Source organism: Globicephala melas, chromosome 10, assembly GCF_963455315.2.
Source record: "Globicephala melas chromosome 10, mGloMel1.2, whole genome shotgun sequence".
In the NCBI taxonomy this organism is placed as follows: Eukaryota; Metazoa; Chordata; class Mammalia; order Artiodactyla; family Delphinidae; genus Globicephala; species Globicephala melas.
In genome coordinates, this window is record NC_083323.1 from 97,008,256 (window position 1) to 97,020,310 (window position 12,055).

Here is a 12,055-nt window from a genome sequence, read left to right on the forward strand (position 1 = left end):
AACGAATGCCGAATGCCCCGACGTTGGGGAACAATTTTACGTCAGTTTAATACACGGTTGGGCTGCAATCGATAGAGCCTCTGAAATCATAGGGGCTAAACAAGGTGGAGTTTTACCTTTCACATAAAAATCCCAGAGACAGCCCAGGGTGGCGGAGGCACTCCATAGAGTCAGGACCCAACGTCTCTCTTGGTACTTTTCTGGCCTTGACTTTGACCTCGAGGTCTAAGGCACTTGTATTCGTGTTTCAGGCTGTAGATCCAGGGATAGGGAAGAGGATGCAGGGGCAGAAGTAGGCCCCCGCACTTGCATCTTTGCGGGGTCCTACCAGGGGCTGCTTCACCCCCCCACCTGTACCATATAGGCCGGGAATGAGTGTTACGGTTACACCTAACTTCAAGTGGGATGCAGTCTTCATTCCGGAAGGCCATATGCTTAGTTAAAAAATAAAAGGAGAATGGCTCTCAGGGGACAGCTAGCAGTCTGCCACCAAGGCCACGGGTGGACCCTGGCCCTCCCAACCCCTTTCTCAAACATCTGCAGCCACTTAATGGACATTTGGTACACACTTGAGGCACTGCTTCCAGATAAAGTTAACAAAAAAGGGGTTCATCACGATTTAAAAACAAAGATGAAACCAAATATTTAAAAATCAATAATAATCACGATTTCATCTTAGTGAGAAGGATGGTACTGTCTGCCATCTTTCACTGAAAACATCATTTCTGGGGCCATGATGGAGAGCTGGGGCTTCAGGTCAGCTTCACAGATGGTTTCTTTTCTTCCTCTTTCTTTTCGCTAAATTAGAAAAGCTAAAATTACCGTTAGAAGTAGCAGCAAGTGATTGATGACTCTTGTCTAGTGGTCCTGGTGTTGCGGCCATAGGTGGACAGAGAAATCGGGGCAATTTCTCAGTGAAAGCCGCTTCCAGGGTTTTGTCGGAACTATGTCCACTTGGGAGCTTGAAGGCTCCGTGTTTCATCTTAGGACTGCCTCTTAGAGTCCTCCCACCCTTTGATTCAATTTTAGTCTAAAAGGCACGTCTTTAAGTTCTGTTGCAGCCCTCGGATGTGGTTTTTAACTATGCGCAGTAAATGTCCTGTCTGTCTTTGGGACGAGAGGAGAAAACCACCACCTAGAGCACAGACTGCCTGGATTCGAATACTTTTCAAAATCATACCACCTGTGTAACTTTGGACACATTATTTGAATTTTCCCTGCCTCGATTTCCTAAACAATAAAGTGGAGAGTGATAGTACCCGTGACTATAGTACGAGCCAAAGCACACAACCTCCCTGCCCTGTCCGGGAACACGAGTCACACTCAGTGCAGATGCGTCACAGCGATGGGTATTGTTTTCAGGTATTTGTCAACTCTAGACCATCCGAGACTTTCAGACCACAGTTCACTCTTCCTGCGAAATCCTGGTTTCTTCTTCATGCTTCTCCCCAAAAGTCCCCGAAGTGGGGGGAGCTCCTGGACGTCTGAATTATTGAAGACATGGTAGAGTGCCTTCAGAATCAGAGAGACAGTCTTCACTTGCATTACGAGCATCATAAAATGTCTTTTTATCTTATTCATCATCTCAAAAACCCGCGTGAGCCCTGTTGTAGACAATGCACTTTGGTGGGGAAAGCAGTCTTCTCCCTGCTACCTGGTTCTCTGCCTGGCACACGGGGGGATGTGCTCAGATGCCTCCACTGGCATCTTCAGTGCTAAACTGAGACCGAGGGCGTATCGACGGAGACCGTCTGGTCTTTGCAGACGACTTTGCAGAGGACTGTCCCTGCTTTTCTGTGAGCAGCGTCACTCTTGCTGCATGCAGGGTTGGGGCCTCCTCAGTCCTGGCCTCCGTACGGCCTGCTTCACGAGATGCACAGGAAACCAGCAAACCCGCCTTTCCCCCGTAACGTGGTCTGCAGGGGGCGAATGCGACAAGAAACTGAGAGCGCATCTCTCTGAAGGGCACACTCACTAGGGCCCGCTGCCCACTCCGCCCTCAGCAGCTGTATCCCGATTGTCAGTGGCACTCGGGCCTGCATCACATGGGTTTCTGTGACTCCCGGCAGTCGTCGGATGAGGGGTTTTGCCATTGGCTTGTCCTGCGTCCTTTGTGAACAGTGTTTGTAACTCATTTTGCAGGTGGTTTCAGAAGCTTCACGCCAATAATGGGGCTTTTGCCCATTTTTCCTGCTTGTTTTGGTCTTTTTTCATTTAGTGACAAAATGAATTAAAGTGTTGTGTTTTTTTTTTTTCCTTTGTGTGTGAGGTTTTCTTTGAAGGTGAGAAGAAACCGATGGCTTCATGTTGTCATCTGACCCGTTTTTCTAGCATGCCCTGTGCCCCGGGCCAGATGGGCTGCTGAGTCAGTGAAACCTAATTTTTAGATATTCGTCGCTGTGTTTCCTTTCCTTACTTTCCATTTTTGGGTGAAATCAGTGCACTCACAGAACGACTTGTCCTGGGACCTAGATTCAGAGCTGTATTCACACGGAGCCCTGCCCAAGATTTATGTTTATGATATTAGACGGAGTTGTGCCGTTTACATGATTAGTTATGTCATTACTTTTAGGCTCAGATGATCCACTTTTGTGATGTGGGCTATGACACAGCGAAATAGTAGAACAAAAATACAAACTTAACAATGAAAATATCTGTATGGAGACAGGTTCCAGACTGTTCACTGAATCCAGCAGAGGTAAACTGACTAACTGCTGTAACTACTAAATATAAAATAGGTGATGAGAATATACCGTTCAGCACAGGGAATTATACCCATTATCCTGTAATAACCGATACTGGAATATAATCTGCGTAAGTACCGAATCGCTATGCTGTGTACCTGAAGCTAACACAATATTATAAATCAGCTATACTTCAATAAAAAAAAAGCGTTAATGGGATTTCTGTGAAAATTATAATCGCTTGCATTGCAAATCTCTGAACACAATTGTTTTAACTCCCCTTTTCCTCTGAAGTCAGCAAAGCTCCAGGGAGCACACTTTGGGAACCTTTCCCTACTCTGGATGAGAGCATTTCTAGACCAGAAGTGGTGAATGGGGTATGGGTGGGAGGGGGCTGACCCTGGGTGAGGTATAAAGAGAACAAAACCCAGAAACTGAAGAAACAACAGGTGTGGGCTTCTTGTTTGGGAGAGTTGGGGAATCAGGGATGTAAGCTATGTCTCCTAAGTGTTTCTCTTTCTCCTTCCTCGTCCCTTACAGAGTAAGAGCCAGGGCTCCGTCTTTGTCCGGATCCACGCCCCGTGGCAAGTGCTGGCCCGAGAGGCGGAATTCTTGAAGATCAAAGTTCCCACCAAGAAAGTATGAGCATGTTTCTTCTGGGTTTGGGGCCTCCCGAGGGCTGGCTGGATGTGTGAATAGCTTCGGGAACAGGGCCGGGTGGGACCTGGGTTCTGCGGAGTTGGAATCACACTTGTCTCCCTGGGGACGCTAAGTGTGGGACAGTGGAGGAGACGAGGAAGAGATGGGAGGGGAGGGGCCGGGCTTGGGAGATCGTGTCACCTCAGAGCGCCGCCAGGACGTGCTCCACGAGAAGCTCACGTTGCCCTGGCCCAGCTTCTTTATTTCTCTGTTATAGCCCGCTTCTCCCTCCCTCCCAGCATGGCCAGGCGTTCCTTTAGAGCGAGCGTGGCCATGAGCGCAGGCTAGCGAGCCTTGCCGACTGGGCAGGCAGCTTGCGGGGGGAATAGCGCCAGGCTTGCCATGAAGACACCTCTTCTGGTTGTGACCCTGTCACTAAGTTTGGTGTGACCGTGGGTTTCTGTGAAATGGAAGGTTATTTCTCACTCGGGTTGATCAAAGTCACCTGGGGAAAGTGTCCATCGTGCTCATGCCCGGACCCCACTGGTAATTTGATTTAGTTGGCTGGTATGGAATGAGGCTTTGGCATCAGTATTGTGAAAAAAAAAAAATCCCCAGGAGGTTTTGATGCACATCTTGGTTGAGAGCCACACATTCAGATGATTTCTGAGGTCCTTTTCAGCCATTGGAGTCTATGTATAACTTAAAAATTCCCCAAGGAATTCCTGGGTGACAGTTTCCTTGCATAAGAAAATCCAGCAGATACCTCCAAAGATAAAAGAAATGTGTCCACAGAGTCACTCTTCTTTCTTCTTACCAGGTATCTTAGGAGAAAGGGTGGTTATTGACTGATTATTTGAGGCGTCTCTAGAAAGGGCCCTGGAACAGGTGATACTCTAGTTTAACCATAAATGATCTAGAGTTGATCTGTCTCTGACACACACACACACACACACACACATCCATCAATAGTTTACTTCCCAAGTGGTGACCTGGCTTTGCAGAGATCGCGACTTCATCATTCTTACTGCCGTTTACCATAAACGTTCACCATCCCCGTCGTTAACAGAACTACGTATTTGCTGCTTTCTACACAACCACTGTTACCACCCGCCTTCTCTCGTCACCATCTCCACTATCAGTAGCACGGTTAGAGAGAGCAGAACGTTCGGATTAGCATCACTGGCTGTGTGTACACCATCTTCGCTACAGCAGATCTACTCTTCTCATCAGAAATCACTCATCAGATATCGTCATGTGTGATGCTGTGTCACGCACCCCTTATTCCAAAAGGATGAACTCTGTGGGTTCTGCCCTTATAGATCTGTTAAGGTGGATAACACACCCGTGGCAGGAGGACAAATGACTATTGAACAGTGAACAAGCATGAGCATGAATATTGGCTACAAACACCTTGCCAGTAAAAGGTACATGTTTGGGGGCCACACGCCTGAGTGTCTTGGTTTCACGAGGACCACGCTGTGACCTTCTCCCCTTCAGTTGCACTGCTCAGTTCTCTGTCTCCTTGTTTTTGACCCCTCACTCCCAGCGCCGCTGTCCTCAGGTGCAGGCACCGTCCTGGCTCTGGACCTCCGCCCCTCCTCTGCTGATGGTGTCCCCATTTGATGGCCACATGACCCAAGTCAGCTATGGACGGAGGCGTCTGCTTCCCTCTGGGGGTGCCCTCACTTAACCAACCTTCCCCTTTTCTTTCTCCTGTCTTCCTCCTGCCTTCTATATATATATATATATATTTTTTTTTTCTTCTCCTTTCTCTGGCCTATCTGAATATCTAGCGTTCTCTTAATCTCTTCGGTTTATAACTTGCCTCCTATGTTTTTATCTGTGCTGGCTGATCCTTGGAAAGAAGGCGAGCAAACTTTAATGCCGCTGCTATTGCTTCTCCCCCCAGGACAGTCCTTTCTGCGGGAAATACAGAGACTTAGAGGAAGTGTGCACCCTTCCCCTCTCCGCTCTTTGTCCCTTCTTCTCCTTCGCTGCTCTTCCATCCTTCCTCGCCCTCATGCTCGTCCGTCCCTTCTTCCCTCTCCCTTCCACCGCTCTCCTGATGCCCTGATGCCGTCTCCTAGCCTCCCTCCCTGTTCTTGGAACATCTGACCGCACCTCTCTCTCTGTCACCTCCTCCTCACCTTATTCACAGTCTCAGTCCCCAAGTAGTGCTGGTCACTCTGGTCTCTGCTTGTCCTACCACAAGCTCATGCCTGCGGGAGCATAGTTTTCCTTATGTGACACATCTGCCCTCAGAGCTCGTGTGCCCCATACACTAAGCCTATTGGAACTTACCACCTGTTGTTTAGGAAGTACCTGCACTTGGATCTGCAGTTGAGGTGACTAGAGCAAGGACGTGGCATGACGCAGCCACCTCTGAGTCGCCTTCCTCCTTTTGCTTTTTTGCATTGCTTTTTTTATCATTTAAATATATTTGACGTATAACCTTGTGTAAATTTTAGGTGTACAACATATTAATTTGATACACTCATAGATTGTGATATGATTGCCACTGTAGCCATAACTAGCCTCTCTGTCATGTTACCTAATTATCCTTTTTAGTGGCTGGAATCACTGAATTCCGGACTCTGAGCAGCTTTGATGGTTATGATACAGTATTGCTGTGTATGTTCACTCTGCTGTGCATTCGATCTCTAGGGCTCATTTACTACCTGTTGCAAGTTCGGACCCTTAAGTAGCGTCTGTCCTATCCCTCCACCCCCATTGCCTGGTGACCACCATTTTCTCCTTGTTTTAACAAGGTTGGCTTTTTAGATTCCACGTGTAAGTGACGTCATACAGTACTTTTCTTCCCTTGACTCACTCGCCTGGTGTAACGTGCTCCAGGTCCAGCCACGGTGCTGCAGATGTCAGGGTTTCCTTCTTTCTCAGGGCTGAGTGATATTCCATGATATGCATGTGTGTGTGTGTGTGTACTTACATATGTAATATGATCTTCCTTATGCATTCACCTGTTGTTGGACCCTTCGGTTGTTTCTTCCTCTCCTTCCCTTTTATTTTGGAGGCATAGGGTGGTAGACACTGCATCAGTCGAGTCCTCGGAAGACTGGGCTTCCAGCCTGGGTTCTGCACTCACTTGCTGTGTGATTTGGGTATGTCACCTCATCTTCCGGAGCCTCAGTTTCCTCATCTGTGATGTGGGCATAGTAACAGCTGCCCTGTTTTTCTTAGAAGGTTGTTGTAAGAATCCAGTTCTTGACTATGGAAACACAGGAGTTTATTACCGTGTCTGTGTTCTCAAACATTTATGTGTGTATTCTCAATTCCTAGTTCCCCAGTCACCTTCCCTCCTGACGGAATAGGCAGCCAACACTGATGGAGCTCCCAGAGGAAGGGAGTCTGTGGAGAGACCCTGAAGGGCTCAGAAACCATCAGAGCCCTCAGAGTCTACAGCCCAGGGCACAACAGGAAGAAGGCACACACCCCGACATCCCAGCACGGATTAAATGCTGTGTCAAGTAGCAGCCCATTAGCACAGCACAGCACAGATTCTGTCTGGGAAAATGCTGGTCCAGGGAGCAAAGCCAGGTGGTGGCCCTGATGAGCATCAGATGTAACGGAAGGAACTTTTCCCCGTAGTGTCTAGGCCCTGGACTCCACACAGGTGGACCGTTCTGGCATCCTCTGCGGGCTCGGCCGCAGGGCCCCAGATCTCCTTTGTACTCACAGACCGCAGCAGCTTGTGATTGACCTCCCAGGGGGTGTTGTAACCATGAGAGAAGGATATAACTTGGTATGCCGGGTGGGGTGCCGATTCCAGGGGCGGGTTAGACCCAGTTCCTGGGGTGAGAAAGGAGCATGGTGGTGAGGACGAGACGGGGCAGTCTGCAGGGCTAGCGCTGAGTCCAGTGGCGTTTCCCCCTCTTTTTAATGGGCTTGGGAAGTGGCTACAATGGGAGTAAACCACATTCGCAGACAGCCATGTCCTGGCAGCAGGGGTGGGCGGGGAGGAAGACTGAGGCATGGGGTGGGGTCGGTCAGCATCCTCCATTCTGGTGGAGGCCGATGGAGGTTTGGATCATAACTCAGTAGGGTCCGGAGAGACCGGGAAGATGGGGAGGAAATCACAACATCAAGATCTCCAACCTGGACGAATCCACAGTAATGCGTCCAGGGACACGGAGTCCTGAGCACAGATATTAACCGTGGGCGGTGGGGGGGGAGTCTTGGAAGGAAGCCTTTGTTTTCCAAAAACAACAACAGAAGAGCCAGTATTTTGTGAGGGACACTCGGCATCCTTGCACAGGAAGGGGGCAGGAAGGCCTGGCCTTTGGCCCTGAGCAACCTGGGACGGTTTGAAATGGATGCTTTCTCACCTCTGTTCTTTACCAAGGTGGTCAGTATCTATGTTGATTTATCACTGACTTTTTTATATATACGAACGAGCACCCCGCCTCCGGGAGAATTGATGGGGACGAGGTAACAGAGTCCGTTCTGGTCATATTAACAAAAGCGTGTTCATCCAGCCAGAGTCCACTAATTTCGGAAGAAGGGACATGCCTGGGATGGGTGGAAATCACTTTTGTCCAGTCTGTCAAAGTTTTCGTAGCTTTGTTGATAGAATGATTGATATTACAGGGGTCACGTTTGCTGTTCCCAGGAGCCTGTGAGGACTTTAGCTTATGAGTTCTTCGCATGCATGCAGATGCTGTTCACCTCCAGCCCGTGGTACCTTTATAGGAACGCAGGCTCAGAGCTCCCCTCATCTCCCAAACAGGAGTAATGAGTGCTGTGGAGGGCTGCCGTAAGGAGAAGTGACCATGTATTTGGAGGCCTGTCGCAGAGGCGTAGCCTGTCTTACTACTGTTTTCGGTATCGTCATTCGCGTGTGATGTGTGTAGGGCGCACAGCTGGCCCGGATGGGGACTGCTCCTCCCTGCTACTTCTCTTCCCAGCAGCATCTGCAGTGTTGGGTCCAGTTACTGAAATCTGCCCAGGCAGCCAGCAGCGCAGACGGGGACTCGCCGTAGAGGCAGGAATAGGTGGCCTCTGGGCTGCGTGCTGGAGGACTCCTGTTTCATAGGGCGTGGGTCCTTGGGGCATCGGTAAACATAATGGCTCCAAGTGCGAGGTCTGCAGCGCGATCACGGGGAAAGCCAACAGGAAGACTGCTCAGGCCCCACGGCACAGAGACGAGAGCTCAAAGGCGCCCGTTTCAAAGGGTAGAGACAGCCGGTGGGACAAGTGGAGACCTTGCTCTCCCTCCACGAATCTGGGTTATGTGATTCACATCTCAGCCTATTTCCCCAAAAAGGACTTGAGATGGATTACGACCAAAAGCATAAATACAAATGGATCATTTTGAAAGGGGACAAATAAAAAAGAATCATTAATCTGGGGGGAAGTGGGAAGTGCAGGGGAAATAATGATCATAGAAATAAGAAAATAAGGGTGATGGATGCAAGTGAGACAAATACATTCTGAGCTTCCTGGTGGCCAAGGCAGAAATGACTGCGGTTTACGTAATCTGCAGAAATAAGCATCTGTTTGGTAAAAGGAGGCGAACTTTTTCCTGTTGCTAAAGCATAATTTTATGTAAAGGACATGAACAATATAAGGGACATGTTTTCAGTAAATATGAGTTTTATATAAGGTGCTGGAATGTTCTTCCTATGGCCATTTCTTAAACCGATTCTGGGCAAAAACCGAGGGTGTCGTGTTTAATTGTACTTCAGGAAAGGTTGTACTACCAAGTTATGTAGGTAGATTTCTGCCGCGCTAACTCAATTCAGGGATAAAGCTTAGAGCAGAAATGCCATTCAGAGTTTAATTCTCTCTGTGGAATCCATGTTTTGAAATATTTTTTTAATCTACTAAACTGCATTTATTAAGGAATAATTCATCTTCTCATTTCCATGAACTGAAAACATACAGAACTGCCATTAAGCATTTTCTGATGAGTGTGAGAAAATCATTGTTACCACGTTGGACTAATATAATTCCAGTTAAAAAGCAGAGAAACGTGACATTTTAGTTAGCTCGAGTGGCCCCTTAGGAGGAAAACATTAATTCCATTAAGCTTTGTAAATTATTGGAAGTTGTTCTCAGTAACCTATTACTGGCTTTCTAGACATTCTGATCTGGTAACCATGACTTTTGCAAAAGTTGCACGGGAAGACCCTCCCCCAGATTCTGGTGCCCACCCAGCTTCAGGGGCCACTCAGCCAGGCCAGGACTCGAGCACCTCTGCCTTCTCAGTTATCTAGAGGTGAGGCTTGGATTAGTAAGGTTTCTCTAGAGAAACAGAACTAACAGGATATGTGTATGTACATATATTTTTTATATATATATATATATATATATATATATATTTATTATGAGGAATTGGCCCAGGAGAGTATGCAGGCTGGGAGGTCCCATGGTCTGCTGCTGGCAAAGGTGGAGCCCCAGGAGAGCTGACGATGTAAGTAAGTTCCAGTCCAAATGCCAGTAGGCTCGCACCCAAGAAGAGCCAGTGTTTTCGGTTTGAATCTGAAGGCAGGGAAAGGCTGATGTCCAGGTCAGCAGGCAGAAGGAGTCCCCTCTTACTTGCAGGAAGGTCAGGCTTTTTATTCTGTTCATGTCTTCAGCTGATTGGATGACACCCACCCACACTGCAGAGGGCCGTCTTTTTCATTCAGTCTACCCATTCAGATGGTAATCTCATCGGAAAACACCCTCAAAGACACACCCAAAAGAACGTTCAACCCAATGTCTAGGCATCCCTGTGGCCCAGTCAAGCTGACACGTGAAATTAGCCATCGCAAGGCTTGTACTTTTTAAAATTTAATTTAATATTTTTTTGGCTGTGTTGGGTCTTCATTGCTGCACGCGGGCTTTCTCTAGTTGCAGTGAGCGGGGGCTACTCTTCTTTCCGGTGCACGGGCTTCTCATTGCGGTGGCTTCTCTAGTTGCAGAGCACGGGCTCTAGGCGCGTGGGCTTCAGTAGTTGTGGCACGAGGGCTCAGTAGTTGTGGCTCGCAGGCTCTAGAGCAGAGGCTCAGTCGTTGTGGCACACGGGCTTAGTTGCTCTGCAGCATATGGGATCTTCCTGGACCGGGGCTTGAACCTGTGTCTCCTGCATTGGCAGGAGGATTCTTAACCACTGTGCCACCAGGGAAGCCCAAGGCTTGTACTTTTAAGGTCTGTAATCCTCTTTGTAGTGGGTTGAGTAGTGGTGTCCAAAAAAGACATGTCACAGTCCTAAGCCTGGAATTTGTGAATTTGATCTTATTTGGAAAAAGGGTCTTTGCAGATATAATTAGTTAAGGATCTCGAGAAGAGATCATCCTGGACTTCGTGGGGAGACTCAATTCCAGTGACAGGTGTCGTTATAAGAGAGATTTGAGACACACAAACACGGGGGGAGAAGGCCGTGTGAAGACAGAGGCAGAGACTGGAGCGGCGTGGCCCTGAGCCGAGGAATGCCTGGGGCCCTCAGAGGCGGGGAGAGGCAAGGAGGCCTTTTCCCTCAGAGCCTTTGGAGGGAGCACAGCCCTGCCGGAATCTCGATTTCAGACTTGCGGCTTCCACGGCTGTGAGGAAGTAGAATTTTGTTGTTTGAAGCCACCCCGTTTGTGGCGGTTTCTTATGGCAGCCGTAGGGAACGATTACCGCGTTCCTCCGGGCAGGAGAACAATAAGTAGACAGGCCTGGACCCAGTTCTCTGACAGGCTGGTTGGCTTGCTCTGCATCCCAAGAATCCACTTCGCATCTTCTGAGATTGCTTGAAATAGGCTTGCTCACTTCTTGATGCTGGGTTTTGAGGGTGTTTAGAGGAGTCTTTGTACAAGCGTCCTTCTGCGTCTCCTTGGATGTCTCACATTCCGTCCTGCTTTGATGACATTGGAGAGTCTAGGCGAGGCTCAATTCAGCACGGATCGTGGAGGGACACTCGCTGTGGCTAAGAAGAGCTGCTTATTCAGTTCAACAACTGTTTTTCCATTTATAGTTCTGTTTCTAAGGATGATTGTTGGTTCAAGTGAAAACTTCTGCCTTGGTAAGAGGTATCTCTAAATAAGGATGTTAGCATGTTTTAAAGCTTGAAACATTTCATAATTCTTACCTTTGACTTTGAGGAGAAAGGTTCATAAAACCAGTCTCGATGATCCATCGGTGATCAATCGGAACAGAATATCTGAAAATGAAAAATCTTGTAACCATAGATATAAGTTGATAAATAGATAATTAAATGAATTGAGTAAATAGATAATTAAATGAAATGAATTAAATATAGCTAATGCTTCCTGTGTGCTGTGTGCTTTGGTAAGAACCTTACGTGCATTATTTGTTTTTATCCTCACAACAGCAGCGTGAAGTAGGTACTAGCCTTAGCCCCATTTTATAGATGAGGAAACTGAGGCTCAGACAGTTTAATAAACTTATCTGAGGTCACACAGCTTCAAGGAGGTAGATCGAGGACTCAAACTCGTTTTGTCTGACTCCAAAGCCATGCTCCTACCCTCTCACTTTAGTGAAGAATCTATACCTGGGCTGGAGGTGGCATGGTCTCAAAGTGTATTACTGTAGCATGATAGCCTTTTCTTTAAAAAAATTTCCATGGCCTAACAAACTGTAGAAACACTAATATTAAAATTTATTTGATCAATTAAAAGTTCTAAAAGCCCTGCAGTAAAGGAAATGGTTCAGCCCTTTTCCTGCTGAATGCCTCTTAGTATCTTGGGAAACCAGTGGTCTGCAGAATGTACTCTGCAATAATCCTA

General features: G+C 47.8%; 1 protein-coding gene across 1 annotated transcript in view; it reads left to right on the top strand.

Annotated features, from left to right (window-relative positions):
* ANO2 (anoctamin 2) overlaps window positions 1-12,055 on the top strand; it is a 318,066-nt gene that overhangs the window by 51,895 nt on the left and 254,116 nt on the right. The window contains exon 3 of the mRNA XM_060305839.1: window positions 3,225-3,323. Coding sequence (XP_060161822.1) covers window positions 3,225-3,323 — 99 coding nt within the window. The remainder of the gene's footprint in view (window positions 1-3,224; window positions 3,324-12,055) is intronic.